Raw genomic sequence first — 20,376 nt, forward strand, 5'->3', positions numbered from 1 at the left:
AAGAAGCTAAAAGACTACCTTCGTGACTATCAGCCTTGATCTACAGTACAGTAAATTGAGGTTTCCTTTCAGCTAGGCATCTACCGGTACATCTGTGTGTGTGTGTGTGTGTGTGTGTGTGTGTGTGTGTGTGTGTGTGTGTGTGTGTGTGTGTGTGTGTGTGTGTGTGTGTGTGTGTGTGTGTGTGTGTGTGTGTGTGTGTGTGTGTGTGTGTGTGTGTGTGTGTGTGTGTGTGTGTGTGTGTGTGTGTGTGTGTGTGTGTGTGTGTGTGTGTGTGTGTGTGTGTGTGTGTGTGTGTGTGTGTCTGTTTTTGTATGGCGACCAAGAAGGAGAGAAGCTTTGTATCCCCCCCCCAGCTGCCGGGTGCCTGAAATATTTAACAAGGACTGCACTATTTTTGGGTTTGTGCTCAGTTTGTTGAGGAGCTTATGTAATATTAAGGCTCAACGGCCATGGTGCTGTGTGATGTACCAAATAACACACCAGCGACTCGGCTAACTCGACTGTAGTGACGCTGTAAACAACAGTAGGATTTTGCAGCCACTGTAAGGACACTGTACGGTTCATCAGAGCTAGGACTTTCGCCATCTGTGCTTTCATTAATTGAATTGCCATTTTTAAAACAGTGCCTTGTAGGCTACGTCACTAAGCAGGCACAGTCCACATCTTCTCACGTTACTTGTTTCTCCAAAATATTGATCAACTCATCTCTCTTTCCTCCCACTGTCTCTATCTCTCCCTCTTTCTTTCTTAATGTCTGCCTTCTCTCTGCACTGTTCTCCTCCCTCTCCCTCTCCTCTCATCTCCTCCTCAGAGGTGTCAGATTCTCTGACTCGTGCCCTGGTGTGGAGGATGGGAGAAAAGCAGGGATGAAAGAGAAGTCATTTTGCAGATAGAGAGAGTGACCTTCATCCAGTAAGAAGGATGGGATAAAAGCTAGAGTTAATACCCTGCCAAAGTGTATTCTCCACCATGCCAAAAAAAAACATTCAGATTGATATAAGTTCTTAATAAAGCTCTCTAATAATATGAAGCATGCCATTGTAAGTCAAGGCAAGGCCAATGAACAGAAAAATTCCAGCTTTGAATCCGCAGGGATAAACACTACACTGTAATCGAAAGAAAACAGCACAGACATAGAAAGCCAGATCTTGCTACATTTACTGAAGCAGATGTAGGATATAGAAAATACTATTTTGCTAATAAAATAGAGCTGTGACGGTTAGCCAGTTAACAAATTGGTATTTTTTTGCTTTTTAAAGATAAAGTCTGCAACTCTGCAGAAAGCTTGTTGTCAAAATCACTTTTAGTTAAAATACCTGAATATCTCTCTCGACCCACCACTACCTGTCCTTATTGTGTGTGTCCTAAAAAAAGCAGTGTTAATACACAGCCTATAGGGTCTGTAAACGGGTATGTAAAAAAGGGTATGTAGACAAAGGGGCTCAGATTGGCCAATTTAAAGGAATTTGAAAATTATCAAGCGAGTTGCAGCACGAAAGTTACACTCAACAAAAATATAAACGCAACACTTTTGTTTTTGCTCCCATTTTTCATGAGATGGACTTAAAGATCTAAAATTCATTCCAGATACACAATTGTACCATTTCTCTCAAACATTGTTCACAAATCTGTCTAAATGTGTGATAGTGAGCACTTCTGCTTTGCTGAGATAATCCATCCCACCTCACAGGTGTGCCACATCAAGATGCTGATATGACATCATGATTAGTGCACAGGTGTGCCTTAGACTGTCCACAATAAAAGGCCACCCTGAAATGTGCAGTTTTGTCTCACAGCAAAATGCCACAGATGCCACAAGCATTGAGGGAGCGTGCAATTGGCATGCTGACAGCAGGAATGTCAACCAGATCTGTTGCTCGTGCATTGAATGTTCATTTCTCCACCATAAGCCGTCTCCAGCAACTTCGCACAGCCATTGAAGAGGAGTGGACCAACATTCCACAGGCCACAATTGACAATCTGATAAACTCTATGCGAAGAAGATGTGTTGCACTGCATGAGGCAAATGGTGGTCACACCAGATACTGACTGGTTCTGAGTCCCCAGACCCCCAATAAAGCAAAAAAATGCACATTTCAGAGTGGCCTTTTATTGTGGACAGTCTAAAGCACACCTGTGCACTAATCATGATGTCAGATCAGCATCTTGATGTGGCACACCTGTGAGGTGGGATGGATTATCTCAGCAAAGCAGAAGTGCTCACTATCACACATTTAGACAGATTTGTGAACAATGTTTGAGAGAAATGGTACAATTGTGTATCTGGAATGAATTTTAGATCTTTAAGTCCATCTCATGAAAAATGGGAGCAAAAACAAAAGTGTTGCGTTTATATTTTTGTTGAGTGTAGATAAGAAAGACTAAAGTATAATATTGTATTGTACAGTGTAGTCACTATGCTATACATAAACTATGCTTAGTGTATTGGCTTTAGCCACACTGTCCCCACGCTGACTAAAGCCAGTGTAAATACAGGCTCAGACAGTGTCACTGTGTGTCTGGAACCAGCCAGCGCTTGGGAGATAACAATTGACAGCCTAGAAACTCGGCCCTGTAAGGTTCATTATCTGCATGTGTGTGTTGTTTTATCCCTGCTGGCAGTAATGAGAAGGAGGAAGAATCTGGGCTTTACCTAATGAGGAGATGGGATCCTTCACAAAAACAACTGCATCAACACTTGATCAATGTATGTTTCTCGCAGAGTGGCCATGTTTGTTCGAGGGTATAAGCTTATTAATAACCATTGAGCCGGAACTAACTAGATACGGCTCCAGCTTGACAGTCAGTATGAAATTGATGGCTCAGGATAGGCTGCAATAATGGAGTGTCAATGACGCCGTTGTTCATTAGCTGCTGGATTCAGTTGTAATTACGCAGATTGTGTTGCCGGATTGACGTGATTGTAAATTTCCGTGGATGGAAGAAGCCCTAAAAGTATTGATTCACCCTACACTGAGATAAACAGACTTTGCAAATGCGTTGTTTCAATAATCTGCACATACTATAGCTGCTGATACCATGGTGAGAAATAATTTTCTCTTGTGCATAGATTAGAGACTTGTAATACATGCATATAATAAATACATTTATTTTTTTATGTTTATGGCACAGGGGAAATAAAGCAGTGTATTATTATGAATTAGAAGCTCATTTAATAACCAGTTTGATTACGCTCCAAATGCGTCACGTCAGCCAGAAATCCCACAGTTTTTAGAAGATAGGCTACTTCGAAAACCTAACGTCGGTAAATTTGTCACTTTAAATGAGATACTTTTATTGCAACTTTTCTGCAAATAGAATCTTGAGAGAATCTTGTTAAGCCTCATTCACTCTTTACAACACTTTAGACTATGGTTCAAAACACACTGCCTTAGAGGGCAATCTTATCAACGCCTGCCCACATTTAGCTGCAGTGGCTGCAGCGAACGTGGCGGTTGGCCTCTTCTTTGCTAGAGGGAAGTCAATCTGGCTCCAGGAGCAGCAGGCAGCCCCCGGGTCTGATAACCTTCTCTGGGGCCTTGTGGCTGACAGGCGGCGTGCACTGCCGGCTGACACGGTTATGCTTTAACAGCAGATGAAGCCGGGGGCTGATAGGGGAGGACAGTCCCCTCCGCGCTGAGGGCTGACCCCTCCCATTATATGTGACAGGGCCGAGACAGACACACTGAGAGATGAAACACTGCTCTTTAATTTCAAGCCTCTTCTGTTTCACAACTAAAGCCCCTCGTCTCTTTTCTTCTTCCTCTCTGATCTCTGGAAGCAAAGCCTAGATCAATAAGCCTTTTCCATAGGCTACTTAAATCAAGTCTTAAAGTTGTGACATATAATTGAAATTAAGGACATTTGTTTATTAAACTTAAAGGTGCTCCGAGTAACTTTCTGTTTGTGTTAATTCTTGCATCCCCTCTGGACAAAAGCGGTAGTGTTTTTACTGCTAGCTGTGAGCGTACCCATGACAAAGGCATTAAGAAAAACTATATAAAAATAGCATTCTTTGCACTGATGGTCTCGTTTGCTGTTACATGTTATTCATTATCATCAGAGGAAAAATTAGACTGTTAAAGAAATATTTAAAAGTTCCTCGTAGCACCTTTTAAAGGCCCGGCTTACTTGTTTTTTAGGGAAAAAGTAATGTCACAATTTTTCTGTACCAATGATATCTGAAAAGAAATCTGTTGATAGATGGTTATTTGTCCAGTTCACACACACAGTCCCAAGGAATACATATTTTGCATTTCAATTATGTTTTTGATGCTTACTTAGCCATGAACATTTACAAAATGAACATTGTGCCTTAAAACCGCCCAGTTTACAGCAGCTACAGCTGACAGCATACGATATATTTTCTGAAAAGGTCTGAGGAAAGGTTTTAATGGGTACTCCATCTGCATGAGAGTTTTAGGTTGCATATGCCAGCTTTTCTCAGCTGCTCGGCTCATAAAGCAATATTACTGATGAATCCCACCATGACTTATGGCTGCGATGTGGTTAAAGTTAATCCGAACACACAGCCCCTCTTTGAATATTTCATGCACACGGAATCTAAGTTTTCTGGCTTTTGAATCTGCAGTCGCTGGCTGTGCTAGTCCAATACCTTCCACTATAAAGGGCTTCTGCCCATACTCTTGGGTACAGTATGTAATCAGGTTGGTAGACAGAAACTCCAAATGGCTTGCTTATACGTGTTATTTGTTCCCTGAGGATCTCATTTAACTCTGGCTGTCTGACCACTGGTGAAGAGGAGTGGATAGAGGACTCAATTTCTTTCCCCCTCCTGTGCTGTTTGTGATGTTGCCTTTATCATCATCTGAGGAGCAGATGACGCTCTCATTGTGTCATCCCTTTGTGAGCTCAAACATGGCAGTCCTTTGAGTTTGCCCATGACAGATAGCTGCAGGAAGTCTCCTCCTGTGGAACTTCTCTGCAGATCAAAGCCTGTCCACTCTTGTGTTTCAACAGGACACTTTCTGTGTGTGTCTGTGCGTGTGTGTGTGTTACTTTGTGTGAATTGTTGGCTCCTTTCATCCGAGCAGCTGTATGTGGGTATGTGTGTGCTTTGTTTTGGTGTTTACAGATATGTGTGTGTGTGTGTGTGTGTGTGTGTGTGTGTGTGTGTGTGTGTGTGTGTGTGTGTGTGTGTGTGTGTGTGTGTGTGTGTGTGTGTGTGTGTGTGTGTGTGTGTGTGTGTTTGTGTGTGTTGGGTCTGCCTGGGCCTGTGCGTGAATGCCATCTCACCTCTCGCCCTGACCGTGCGCGCGTACACGCGTTGTCACCCTCTCACTTACTGCCTTATGTGCCCACCCGGGGGACACCGTATGCCTCTGTGTGTTTATTGAGCGGACACTCAAAACCGCCGACCCCCTGTATGTACTAAATGTGGAGGGGGGGGGGAGACCCTGTTTCTGTCTTTCACCATGGAGACCAGGCGTGTCCTCATTCCTTCTTCATTTCCTCACACCACTGGCATGGAGCCGTCTGTTTGCCAGTTGTGTGAGGGACATGGCTGCCTCAGAACAGGTGTCCAGATCTCCAGACAAGCGGCTTGTATACGACATCCTTTTCATCTTGGCAGTCTCTCTGGCGTGGATGCTCCTGAAAATATGGCAAGAGAAAAAATATTTATTGCTGGTGGCTGAAGGGACATGCTGGTTGCTTTTATCTGTGACATATTTGAAGCATGCTTTATGGAAGTATATGTATGTTCTAATATGCTAAAATTATCTTTTATATTAGGTATTATTACTTGCTAACATTGCAGAATTTCCCAAAAATGGAAACTTTACAAGAAAGTTGGATTTGATTTAATTGAAAACACGTCAAGGTTAAGATAATTAACAACATTATGCATAGGTGTATGAAAGAGCACCTGAGGCTGATGAGAATGTCATAATTTGCAGTTATTTAGTCATAATTAAGTATTGGACCGATGGAAATTTCTTCCTAATAATGGCACTGGAAAATCAGAGGATTCTCAAAGTGATTGCAATTCATCGTTATGGTGAACCTCAACATAATTTCATGACAATCCTAATAGTTGTTTAGAATTTTTTTTTAAATTGTCTGTGAATATATGGGTGACGATAGAGTTCTACCAAAGTCAAGAAGTACATAAGTATAATTCCATGACAATCCATCCAGCAGTTGTAGAGATATTTCAGCCTGGATCAAAGCAGTGACCCTAGCTTAGATGCTATTTTTAGTGATTCAAAAGCAGACTGAAGACTTGCCTCTTATGGCCTTTTGTGTTTGTGTCATGTGTTTTCACAAAGTCATGCTTAATTCAGTGTGTATTTTAGATGGCTACAAGCAGTGACTCATGTCAAGAAGCCCATGCATGCTGAATTCAGTCAGGCAGAGAAGGAACAAGGTTACACAGTGAGTGACAGGGGGGCAGGACAGTGGGTGAGCTCTCCGCCTCCGAACTGCTTGTATTTTGGCAGCCTGGTGCTACAGATAGCACTTTGCTCATTCTCTGTTCTGAGTTACTAGGTCTAATTTAGAGACAGAAAGGCTCTGTTCACCCTGGAACTTGTGTTGCTTGGGATAATGGAAATGAGGAGTTCCGAGGCTCACCGCCCTCACACACAGACACAGAGCATATGCCTTGTCATCAACCCACGGAGCAGCACATAATGATCCCTTCAACCATTAGCTCCTAATGCAATAAAGTTCTAACATTTTAGCCATGCCCTTCAGTGCCGAAATATAATGAAGTTAGCCCACGGGTTGCACAAATGTGCTCTGTGGTAACACGTGTTCAGGATGCATCGATCAAGCTTAAAGTCATGATTACTTAGCCTTCTGTCTGTAGCTGAGAGCGAGCAAAATGTTAAATTTTTTGTTTATCTCCAGTCAACTCCCTGGGCTTTGTTTGATATTTATGGAGATTATATGGAGATGAGCTTCTAACTGATAATTTTGTTAGTCAATCTTCAGCTGAGAAACTCTCTTAAAAAAAGCAGAGGAAGTTTGATTTAGTGCAATCTAATCCAGCAAAATGATACTTTGCTCCATTTACGACCACATTTTGACAGGCTGGCATGTCAGGCGGTGCCGCTACCATGCAGGGAATGTTAAACCCATACAGTCAGTCAGGCTCTGTGGCATTTTAAGAAGGATGTGTTTGAGCATTTGAACGTGTCTTTGCAAGCAGCCAGTGCATAAATAAAAAATCAGCCAAGCGGCAATGGCCTTGTGCAGTAAGCAAAAGCAATAAACCTGCCTAAAAGAGGCCTCTCAGGAATAGGATCTCTTCTAGAATAACTTCTATTTATTAAACATGATCTCCTCACATGGCTCACCAAGTCTACAGACAGCACGCAGATTTATTTAAATTAAAAAAAACAGACACATATGTCAGGCGGTGTTAGTAGGATTGCGACAGTAGGCTGGTGAACAGCGGCACTGTGGGCCAGCTGGAATGCACTGGGTAGACTAACAATTGGCCTTGATGAATCGAAAGGAGAGTATACAGTATATTTTATATAAGATTCGACTGCCGGTGTGTTTTTTTCCTCAAATATCTGAATAAATGATAGATGATACATAAAATATATAATGAATTAGTAATTATTTAAAGCTATTGTGGGTAACCATGAGGAATTCTGAGTAATTGTTGGTGCATCAACATTGGTGATGGCGCATGAATTTTATACCTTCTGCTGTATGTCAAGGTTTTTCTCTAGCTGTAGAATCAACAACTGAAACATTTATTGGGCTCTTCTTGGGATTTTTCTGAGCTCCTGTGCCAGTGTTTATGCTGTACTAACATTTACTTGATGGATTGGCACAAATCTTTCATTGATCTAGTTAGTTAATTAGATGTGAAATATCTCAACAGCAGTTGGATGGATTGCCATGTAATTTGGTACACACACAGTTGATTAATTTAAAAGACTTCAATGATCCTTAAATGCTGGAATTGCAAACATATTGTCATAATAACATAACATAATAAGGAAGTGTTAGTTGCAGTTGAAAGCATTGATACATATGCCCTCTGGAAAATGTCAGGAAACTTTCATTGGCCTACCTTTTTAGTACAATCACACAGCATCTAAGTAGTTAAAAAAAAAGTTCCCAAATTAAACTCCAATCATTTTTGCATGAACTTTGCATGAATCTCATTCCACGCTCATCTGAGTTTTTTTTTCTTTTTTTGCAGTCAAATTTCAAAAATTACATCAAGACACACATGTCTGTGTTTAATGTGGTAGTCATCAATGGTCACCCTCAGTCATCAATGGACCCCAGCACCTGCTTACACTGCAGGTGCTATGTTCAATGCCCTGTGCACACGATGGACTTTGTTATGACTTTGTTACAAATAACAGTCCATAATACATCGACTCAAACTAATAAAAAGTTGCTCACAATGATACGTGATTAATACAACAAGAATAATGGCAATGATTTTGTGTGTGTTTGTTTATGTTTATTCGTGTGTGTGTGTGTGTGTGAGAGAGAGAGAGAGAGAGAGAGAGAGAGAGAGAGAGAGAGCATGGATGCATTTGTTTTTGACTTGATTCTCTCATTTCTTGTGCAAGATGGATATTTAGAAATACTTTGCCATTTATTTTACTTCCACTCATTGTTTTCTGTCTCTCAGAGCAGAACTGAAGGACCTCAGAGAGCCAGAGAACAAGTACTGGCCTTCATTTGACTGTGTGACCAGCGGATGAGCCTTGTTCATGCGTCTCCCCGTGTGCCACTCCCACATCACTATGAACTGTGAGCAGGACTTTGGAGACGGGGGCTTGGGAGTGACCCTCACACTGCGACTGCTCATGCACGGAAAGGTAGAAGCCTCAAGCTCACATTGTTTATGAATAATATAAGTGAATGCCTGCAGCACTCAGTGCTTTCTAAAAGCATTAGTTTTGCCTCCGCCTCATAAATGATATATCATACAGTCAAAGAGCTGATTAATAATGAAATGTTACTTTAAATATTATGAAAGGTTTTTGCTTCTATGGATGGTGTTTAGTTTTTTTAATTACCTTTATCTATTTGCATTTCAGGAGGTTGGCAGCATCATAGGAAAGGTGAGAATTCATATTTTTTCTCTGGTCAATGTGTTCAAATGCTATGCCTATGTCTAAACATATGTACATCTATAGTAAGTCTGTTTTGTTCTACCTTATTGATGCCTGTTTTATTCAGAACTTTCTGTATATACAATACTGTATATATTGTATATAATACAGTATCCCTATAACTATCCTCTTCGCCTTGATCAACAAAGAGCAAAAAGCCCTCTCAAACACGGTTGGTGTTTCGAATATCCTCATCCTAAATGTAATTGCTTTAAACCAACTCTCTTCAGACCTCCCCACCACCACCCATAATGCAACACAGTAATCCATCAAACAAAAAACATTAGCGCATTGACTGCAAGCCTCCTGTTGAAACTGAGCTCCAAAGACATATTACTGTTGGCCCCTTGTGGGCACTTTTAGTGTCTGGTAGCAAGGGCTTGGCTGCTCTATGTTCCTTCAGCAGCTCCTGCTTTCAGGCATTGTAATAGAACACCAATAAGAGAGGTCCATTGTTGAAAGAGACAGGACAACAAAAAAAAGGAAAAAGAAAAAAAGGACACACCCATAAATAACGAATGCCCAAAATAACAAGTGCCTCAAAGAAAAGTTAAAATGGCACCATCAATGTTGCAATGTCATGCAGAAATCAAAATATCTAAGAGAAAGTAGAGAATAAAAAGAGAGGTAAAGCAAATTTAAGAGATGAACATGGTACATACTGTCCAGCTCCACAGAGAGAGGCACTTGATCTGAAGCACTAGGGCTAATAGCTTGCCACTCCACCCTCCAAGGATGTTTTCCCTTGCTATCTCTTTGGCAAACATCTCGTCCTCCCCCCACCTCCCAATAGGAGATCAACAGCAGAATCACAATGGACAACACACAATAAGCTATCCTAGAATACAACATAAATAATGGTGTGTGTGAGATGATACTGTTTTTGATGGAGGTGGTCGTCCGTGGATGCATATAATGGCGTGGACAGAAATGTGACAGCCTGGATGTTAACCAGCAAAGGTTGTTTGCTGCTGGGTGCCGGAAGTCTAAAAAACAATTTCTTGTCCCTGGCAGGAGGTCTTAAAACACACAGCATATAAAGTATACAGCCCCCCCCCCCTCTCCTTGGACGCACATACGTATTAATATCTTGTATATATATCTTAATTATATCTTTTTGATACAGCGGTGCAGAGGACACTGCGAAGATACGTTGCATATTGAAACTCTAGCTAAAATTTCCTCAGCTCAATTCCAATCAGACTTACGTGGTTTGAAGTGACAGGTTTCACTTAGAGGTTGGGGGACAGTGATATACGTTTTTCAAAACCAAGCACTTTTGATTCTGTTTTAAAGATGTCCTTTATCTTCTCTTTTCCAGAAAGGAGAGACGGTGAAACGAATACGAGAAGAGGTACGTGTGTCCATGATTTTTTTGCTTTGTGAAGGACAACTCTTCCTCATCTGCATTAAAGGTTCAGTAAGCGAAATGGTTCTTTTAGCTAACTTCCTGTCAGTGACTGCAGTTAGCAGTCCCTGTCCTCGTCCCTACGTCACCACATTAATGCACGGTCTTCAAGCAGCGAGTCATCTAGCATCATCTCAGATCCGTAAGTGCGATAAAACATGATACAAACCATCAAAACAGACATTGGGAAGGATTTTTACCTGCTCCGCCATTGTAGGCGCATAAACATTCACCCCTCGGTCGCTCTCTGTGCGTGCACCGGCAGTGAGACGTGCCGGTTTGTAGCGTAATCTCTTCTGATTGGATATCAGGTTGTGGGATACTCGAAAAGTCTATAAGTCGATTACATGCAGAGCGGGTGACTGAGAGACCTGTGTTATGAAGCGCGCACACTATATAAGTGATCACTATATGAATATAGAGCGATTTAACACGTGTATTAACATAAATATATCGCTCACTTCACCTTTAACATTAGCATGATTAACCTGCTGCATTGCAATCTATGCTGTTTGCCCTTTTAATAGTGTGTTTCTGAGCAACTAGCCATGTGTGTCATCGTCTCTTTTAATTTCTGCCTTTTATTTGTCTTCGACCACAAGGCCAGTAGATTCATCTCAAGGGAAAAATGTAATTCAATCTCAGAATGCCTTTAATACAGGTCAGGCTCTCTTGCAGTTAATAATAAAGATCAGTTCTCCCTGCCTGTTTTGGCGCTTTAAGACTGAAAAGCTTACAGAACAGGTACTTTGTTCGAATGCCTTTGGGCAATAATAGCACCTTTTCAATTTATATCCACTCTCTTCATCATTCAATAGTTCTCCTCTAGTTGCTCTCTAACCCAAACCCCCTTTTTTCTTTCTTTACCTATGTAAGACAACTTCCTTTTTCTCTGTCTGCCATGTGCACCTCCCACCCCTCTTTATAACTCCCAACGCCGCAGCCAAACTACGTTGTACCGCTTGGTTAACTCTTTGTATTAAAAAGGAATTAGAATGACAGTGTGGCGGTACATTTCAATTCTTTCTCTGGCTGGTAAAAAGTTTTTATGCTGTACTACTTTATGAAGCAGAAGGATACACAGAGGAGCAGTGAGGTCATGGGACAATGCAGCCCCTGCAGAGCTGCTGGATAAACCACTCACCCATGGTAGTCATCCATCTATTCATCCAGGCCAGGAGGCAGCCAGTTTTGTCCTTTGTTACTTCCCAACTCCCCGGGCCTTACGGCTACAGTGGGAGCATGACTCACTGAAGTGACTGGAGGAAAAAGTCCCAGAGGTCACAGCGCTGCTCCGTCTCTGATCATGTGACTTTAACTCAGAGAGGATACAAGGACATAAGATGGAAGGAGAGGAGAGGAGGGCAGGAGATTGATCGTCCGAGGGCAATGCCCCGAGGAGAAACTCTATTAGATTGTCAGCCGGAGATACAGAGATGTGCTGCATCGCTCTCAGTCTCGCCTCCGTTACCTCATGTCATTTGACTTTCCCAGGGGTGCCCCGTCTGTACTGTGCAGTCAGTGTGTCTCTCCGGCCAATTTGAACATGTCTGACAGTTTGAAACCTAAGCACGGGAAGATCAACTGAATGGTTTGACATCTTCCGAGATATCTTGAAAATTCAAAGATTTCATGAGAGAAGATCAATGCCACTCTAAATGTGAAGGAACAGTCAGGAGCTAGTTATTCTAGCTTAGTATAAAGATTAGACGCAGGGGGAAACAGCTGGCCTGGCTCTTTTGAAATCAGCACCTCCAGGAAAAGTTATGGCCCCCAGTCAAGAAATAGCACGGTATCCTCCGGAAGATAATGTCTAATTGTAATTTTTTACATTGGGGTTTGTATATGCCATACATGTTTATACATCAAATGAGATTTAATGTATGAATTGGTCATCTTTAGAGGTGCAGATAGGTTGATTTTGCTACACAGCCAGTTTCTCTCACTTTATGTAATTAGGTTAGTCCTTTTTTGTTGTTATTCAAGAAATTGGCATTACGTGAGGTTATCTTGTTGGAAATGGGGGAAACTGAAACAAATTAGGATATTTTCCAAAATGTCCAACTTGTATTCAGTTATTGTTGACCATTTCCTGACGTAATAACCTCTGTCCCCACAGAGCAGTGCTCGGGTCAACATCTCAGAGGGCTCCTGTCCGGAGAGGATCATCACCATCACCGGCTCAACAGACTGCGTCTTCAGAGCTTTCACCATGATCACGTTCAAACTGGAGGAGGTAACCGTCGCTGATTGCCATGAAATACAAGTGAAATCAGCTCATGTCTTCACCTGCCATTAACAAGCCATCTTAACAGTTATGCTGCTATAGAGACCAAGATACAGACTGATTCAAAATTGTGTCTTAATGTCTTATGGAGGAAATCAATCAGGGTGCAATAAGAAAATGTATGCAAGGTGGAAAAAAAGTTTAAGAAGCCATTTCACCACATTATTAGAAGGAGTCATTTCCTGAGCTTCACCTCAACATTACCAGTAATGTGCTTTTATCGCTATCGATTATGCTCTCGAATGAAGTGACGGTAGGAAAAAAAATCTTTGATGGGTTTCATAGCACTTGATGTGCTTTTACATAAGACTACACTGCCAAGGGAAGTTTGGGATAAGTGGTTTTTAGCTGTTGCTGGTTTTAAATAATTTTGACTATTGTAAGTGGGGTAATATGATGGGTGTTGTACAGCAACTTGTTATTAATCTGTGGTGCCCATTTAACATGACTAATACCTTCGCTGGCCAACACATGTTCAGACTACACAAGAAAGGTACAAAGGATTCTAATTTGTACCTGTTAATGAGACGTTTTTTATACCGTCTCATCTACGAATGAGTCATAGTTTACAGGTTCCTCACGATTGCTGTCCATCAGCGCACTTATTAAAATGGTGGAATGAGCGCCGTCTTCACTCTGATTCAGCATCACAGCAGATGCTGGCAGGGAAACAGGTGGTCCCTGCACAGGTCGACAGCCTTCAGTAAACACACGCTGTCTGGGAGCACAGTGCAGTATTCAGCTTTCACACTCACCTTCTTTCAACTCGGAAACTCATGAGTTTCCATGGCAACATGTTGGCTGACCCACTGCGTGCCACTTCCACCCTAGTTGAGATATTGTATGCCTGACACCTTTAATTAAAAACAAAGGGGAACGATCTGCTTTTTGGGCGGCGTTTATTAGACTTGGCATTTGTTTCTGTCACAATAGGTTATGCTTACACAAGAGCACAAGCTCTTGTAAAGCAGTTCTTTCATTTGGCAGCTCATCACTTGTCAGTGTTTCTTTTGTGCAGATGAAGCTTTTCTCAGTTGCCGTTACATGAGTTCAAATTGAGTGTCTTCTAATCTAAAAAAGATATTCTTATGACAAAAGAATGCACCACAGTAACATACATGTGTTTTGTTCCCAGATGTCAATGCACAATATGCATGATAGTCACATAATCGTTCCGTATTGGGAACACAATACGCTTTGAAGATTCAAGCTTATAGCTACTCTTTAGAAGTGTGGGAATGTTCACAGTAGTTAAGATGTGCCTCGTATTTTTAGATCAAATCCAGAAAATTTCGCCCAGAGATTGTACAGACGAGCTACGTGCCCCTCCTCTAATGAGACAAGACGTCAGAGAGCCTGATCCGCCGCACTAAATATAGACACGAAGCAGAGGGGAACATGGGCTATACCAGAATACAATTTTTAAACTTAAAGTTTGGCTATAGGAAACATTCCTACATAAGTAAAAGTATTTGAGGTTACAGATCTGAACTGTGCCATCTTAAGATTTTACAAGTGTACTGCAAAAGAGACACCATTGAAAAACAAGCAGCTTGCTTTGCATTCTGTCACACATTTGTTGTGGGTTGCACTCCGACGAGAAGAGAGACAGCGAAGTGAAATTTACACTTCAAAGCTTTACAGAGAAACACTGTTCATTAATTAAAAAACTCAATCTCCACCCACAGCAGAGCAGAACAGGATGTTTTCTACCTTCACTGTAAAAGCTTTAGTCAAGTCACTGAGGTTCTTCATACAAATACTTAATTCGACCAAACTCACAAATAAACACAGATAACTTAGACATATTCTGAACCCATTCTTTCTTGTTACATTATCATCAGACGTTGTTGGGTCAAATCATGACATTTTGCTTCCTTAAAGTCCTTTTTAAATTATATATAATTTCAGTGCATCAGTGATCTATCAAACTTTAGGCGTTTGAAGATCAAAATTCCTGAATTTCTCCAAGCTCCAAGAGTTTTCTTCTGTGTGTGGCCAACAGGCCTGGCCTGGTTTAAAAAAAGATTTGGACGTTTTGGGGAGATAGGCTTATTTGCTTTCTTGCCAGAAGTTAGAATAGTAGAACGACACCCCTATCGTTTCTGTAATTGAACAAGCTGGAGCCAGAGGACAGTTGGATTAGCTCATCTTGTTGCTGTGTACTTAAATTGTGTACATATTGTAGTATATTCAAATTAATTGTAGTATAATGTCCATACTTATTTACTTCTTCTTATTATATTACTTTTGTTAGATTTTATTTTTAGGCTATACCTTGTGGCAAGTAAATTGACTGTGTATATTCCCTTTTTTAATAGATCTGAACGTACCCTCAGATAAGGACGATATACCGCAAAAGAAAAATATTTCTTATATATATATATATATATATATATATATATATATATATATATATATATATATATATATATATATATATATATATATATATATAGAAAATTCCAAGGTTATAGGCTGGTTGTGCATGCAGTAGAAAGGACACGTGGACGGTGTGTTCTAGCTCAAAGCTCAAAGCACAATATGGCCACCACTGCTCCAATTAATGTTTCCCCTTTTATAGAGGATTCAGCAGCTCATTCCAATGATTGAACAGCGTTTTCAGACCCCTCACTAGCCCACACTACATGCATTGCTGTCCAGCCTCCTGTGGTGGACTCCAAGCACACACTGAAACAGATACTGACACAGAGGCAGAGGTTCATTAGGTGGTGTAACAGCCTTTGCCTCCAACCCAAAAGCTCCACCTGCCCCTTCCAGTATGGATCCCGTCGGCTTTTTCTGATGTTCACTTCACTTTGATGCTGTAGAAAATTGTGCCTGGCTGCGTTTTGATTTGTTCAGCTCAAAGTACAAGTAGCATCTGCTTTAGAGTTTATAGTTTGGGATTTTGATGTAATGCTAATATGTTGACATTGGGTTGATTTTAATTCCACCAAACCTTTTATTATATGATCAGTCAAGTTATTTAATGGGTAAAGACTAAATAAGACTGACATTGAGAGAGAATTTAGATTCATGTTAAATACAACTTGACTATTCAATCTGCTGGAGTTAACACCCTCCGGTCGTTTTTTCTCTCCCTTAATTTCCACCTTGACCTCCTCTGCCCAGTCTTTTCCTCTGGGGCCATCTAGCACTTGTTCTATCCTGCCCACTGTCATCATGTTTTTTCTTTTTCTTTGCCCATGTCTCCATACAGGACCTGACTGCACTGGTGGCCAACGGCACCATCAGCTCCAAGCCCCCAGTCACTCTGCGGCTGGTCATCCCTGCCAGCCAGTGTGGCTCTCTCATTGGGAAGGGAGGGGCCAAGATAAAGGAGATCCGAGAGGTGAGCGGGACAGAACACCAATCTACTCCATCCTCTCTCGTCCTGAGCGCTGAAATGTGGAGAGAACAAATCTGTTCCTGGAGATGAGGCATATAGTCACAGATGGAAAAGAGAGATATTTTATTCTCCACAATTCTGCTCCCCCCCCCCCCTTGCTTTGTTCTCTGACCCATTAGTGTAAGACTTGCATGCACTAATGTATACAGAATGTATCAGATGCTCTGATTCAACATCACTGCAACTGCAGTTCAAGTACAGTCACATATTAATGTTAGAATTGTGGAGATCATAGGAATCTACAGCAACAAAATGGAAGAACTTAAAGGTTCAGTAAGCGGAATGGTCAGTTTAGCTAACTTCCTGTCAGTGACTGCAGTTAGCAGTCCCCTACCTCGTCCCCACGTCACCACATTAATGCACTGCGGTTTTCAAGCAGCGAGTTATCTAGCATCATCTCATATCCATAAGTGTGATAAAACATGATAAAAACCATCAAAACAGACATTGGGAAGGATTTTTACCTGCTCCGCCATTGTAGGCGCATACACACTCACCCATCTGCCGCTCTGCACGTGCACCGGCAGTGAGACGGGGGCCGGTTTGTAGCGTTCTCTCTTCTGATTGGTTAACAGTAGTGGGATCCCAGAAACGTTTATTTGCCAAATACATGCAGAGCGAGTGAATGAGAGATCGGTTTTATGAAACGCGCACACTACTGTATATAAGTGATCACTGTATGAATAAAGAGCGATTTAACACTTATATTAACATAAATAAATCGCTTACTTCACCTTTAATGAGTGCATTAGCATTATGGATACTCATGAGAATTTACATAAAATACAAAAATAGCAGTATTACTAAGGTGCTTTGAGCATATGCCTAATGCTAATGTCAGCATGCTTACATGTTCACGATAACAACGTTGACATGCTGATGTTTAGCAGGTTTGTTGTTTTACCATGTTCACCATATTAGCGGATTAGCATGCTATTGAGCAGTAAATACAAATTACACCTGAGGATGATGAGAATGTAATTAGCTTTGCAGGTATTTGGGATCATGAATGCTTCATCCTTTCAATAGCTATTGAGATATTTCAGTCTGGACTAAAGTGTGGTGGGTCTCTGCACTTATGTTTACACTATTCGATTTATGCTATCAAGGCAGGAAATTGGTGAGTCAGGATGGATCACTTAACACAGCATAGCATACTGTATGACTCAGCGTTAGCAATGTTAAAAGGGAAAAAAACCTTTGACTACATTTTGGCCCAGATGAAACATTAGGATTAAATTCATCAGATCTGTTGCCAAGGATAACTGACAATGTAACTTTAGCTCTGTACAGATCTACAAATAGTCTCTCTCATTTTAGCCTTTACCTTCTCCGGCATTGGAATCTAGATTTCGATTTCCTGCGGTTAAAAAGATTTTCTTGTCGTGTTCATAACCCAAATTTGTTTCAGTCACAGTTTTGTTTTGTTTGTTCGGTTGCCACAGGACACATGCTCTCTTACAGAGAAGCATTTTGTGATCGGCGTGGTTTGACAATGGCCCAAAGGAACCCTACGGTCTGATAGAGACATCAGAAAATAACACATAATAAATCCCATTTTTGCCTTCAGTAATGCTATATTAGAAATATATCGAGATGATTACTATATGTCTACTGACCATGGCCGACTTTTCATTTATCTCTAACCTGACAGCACTTGAGGTTACACATACTACAGTGCAGTCTCTTTCAGTAGCCGGAGAAATACCAGATCAGCAAAGCAGAAACGAGCCGTGGTAGTGTAATAACAAATGTCTTATCTCCGAAATCAAACTAAATCCTTTTTTTAAACCCCTATCACTTGCAGAGCACTGGAGCTCAGATACAGGTGGCAGGGGATTTGCTGCCCAACTCCACAGAGCGAGGGGTGACGATATCTGGAAATCAGGACTCTGTAATCCAGTGTGTCAAACTCATCTGCACAGTAATCCTGGAGGTAGGAAGCGTCTCTTTACTCCACACACACATTTTGTCAGAGCCATGCTAAGCTACGCAAAGGAAATCATTGCTGTCGACATGAATGTTCGTCTATTCCACCGCAGCAGAAGTGAATGCATTTTTAGTAGGCTTTGTACGTCTTCTTTGTTACGTAACGCTGCCTCTGACAGCGTTGCGTGGAAGTCAACTAGATACACTGTGCTGCTGAACACAGATTCTGTAGCGTTGTTCTCATCTAAAATAGGACGTATCGATATACTTTAATCTGTCGGGCAAGATATCAGATGGAGTCAAATGGTGCAGCCCCGAGGTCAGAAATCAGGATTGTTTGAGAGGACACTAACAGAAAACAAAATGGCCCACAGCAAAATATGTCCACCTTTTAGACAACAGTTCTCTTGAGAACATTTGAGGAGAAGATGAGAGAAAAACAACCCCAAGCACAGTTTCTCTCTGTGTGTTCATGGAAGTGCACAAGTGCTTTTTGTTTTAGGATTGCAGCTGGACCTGACTAACTAATTGCTAGTTTGATCCAGTTTTCCAGGGCTTTTTCTTCAAAGGATTGGGAGTTTCATTAGGATTCTATACCAGCGGCCGCTTGCTTTTGGCTCCAAGATTTAAATTATGCAAAGTTATACAAAGAATATGCTGTGACTGCTCCTGCAGAAAAGATGCTCTACATTCTAAAGCCCCGAAACAGTATTACCAACATTGCAGTTACTTGATAAGAAATACAGTGTCATGCACCCAGTATAATCTCCTCTTCTGATTGGTGTTTGAAGAATTTTATCTTCAAACGTCTCCTTGTCAGCGGATGCTTGATTTATCCAGAGGGCGCAGCGCTGATGCAAACTAAGGCTCTGAGCTATTATCCACAAAGAACACTCACTAAGCAGTTTCAATTATTCAATGAATGACTAATAATGTAAATATAAAAATAAGGAAGGAAATAATGTTGGTGTCATTAGCAGTTTAGTGCATCATTAACTGTAATTGCATCATAGTGTAACAGAAAGTTCACCGCCATTTGCACTTAGTTCTGACGACATTTCAGAGTAGATGTGTGGAATTTATCCATGTACAGTCATATGAAAAAGTTTGGGAACCCCTCTCAGCCGGCATTATAATTGACTCTGCTTTCACAAAAAAAATATAAAAGTGGTATGTCTTTAAATTACCGGGAACAGCTAAGTACTGGGATGTTTTCCAAACAAAGATTTTTTGAAAAGCAGTATTTGGTTGTATGAAATAAAATAAAATGTGAAAAACTGGCTGTGCAAAAATATAGGAACCCTTGTGGTTTTGTTGATTTTAATGCCTGTAACAGCATGTAAAACTGATGACTTTAAACACAAAGTTGGTTGGATTATGTTGTTAAGCCTTGAACCTCATAGAAATGTCTGTTTAATCATGAGAAAATGTATTTTAGGTGCCTAAATGCAAGTTGCACTTCTCTTTGACTCTCTGCTGAAGTGAGACAGAATGGGATCATCAAAACAGCTCCCAAAAGATCTGAAAAACAAAGATTGTTCATTGTCATGGTTTAGGGGAAGGCTACAAGAAGCTTTCCCAAAGGTTTCAATTGTCAATTTCGACTGTAGGGAACGTTGTCAGGAAATGGAAGTACACAGGCATAGTGGCAGTTAAACCCAGGCATGGCAGACCAAGAAAAAAACAGGAGCGGCATAGGTGGAGGATTGTGAGAATGGTTGCACACAACCCACAGATCACCTCCAAAGACCTGCAAGAACATCTGGCTGCAGATTGTGTATCTGTACATCGTTCAACAATTCAGCGCAATTTGCACCAAAACATCTGCGTTTTATAAAGACCAAATAACTTAATTTTTGTCTCATCAGTCCAAAGCATTTTCTTCCAATATGAATCTGGCTTGTCTAACTGAGCTTTTGCATACTCCATGCAACTGTATCTGTGGCGTAGGCGCAGAAAGGTCTTCCTTCTCATCACCCGGCCATGCAGATGTTTTGGTGCAAATTGCACTGAATTGTTGAACCATGTAGAGATACACAATCTGCAGCCATATGTTCTTGCAGGTCTTTGGAGGTGATCTGTGGGTTGTGTGCAACCATTCTCACAATCCGCCGCATATGCCACTCTTGTACTTTTCTTGGTCTGCTAGACCTGGGTTTAACTGCAACTGTGCCTGTGTCCTTCCATTCCCTGACAACGTTCCTTACAGTAGAAATTGACG

At 41.2% G+C, this 20,376-nt stretch overlaps 1 protein-coding gene across 1 annotated transcript in view; it reads left to right on the forward strand.

Annotated features, from left to right (window-relative positions):
• Positions 1 to 20,376, forward strand: part of LOC307253426 (poly(rC)-binding protein 4-like) — a 32,994-nt gene that overhangs the window by 2,800 nt on the left and 9,818 nt on the right. Inside the window, exons 2-7 of the mRNA XM_080031460.1 lie at positions 8,633 to 8,822; positions 9,045 to 9,068; positions 10,441 to 10,473; positions 12,647 to 12,763; positions 16,038 to 16,169; positions 18,034 to 18,162. Coding sequence (XP_079887586.1) covers positions 8,715 to 8,822; positions 9,045 to 9,068; positions 10,441 to 10,473; positions 12,647 to 12,763; positions 16,038 to 16,169; positions 18,034 to 18,162 — 543 coding nt within the window. The 5' untranslated portion in view covers positions 8,633 to 8,714. The remainder of the gene's footprint in view (positions 1 to 8,632; positions 8,823 to 9,044; positions 9,069 to 10,440; positions 10,474 to 12,646; positions 12,764 to 16,037; positions 16,170 to 18,033; positions 18,163 to 20,376) is intronic.

The sequence above is a fragment of the Ammodytes marinus genome (genome assembly GCF_949987685.1).
Source record: "Ammodytes marinus genome assembly, chromosome: 7".
Classification (NCBI taxonomy): Eukaryota; Metazoa; Chordata; class Actinopteri; order Uranoscopiformes; family Ammodytidae; genus Ammodytes; species Ammodytes marinus.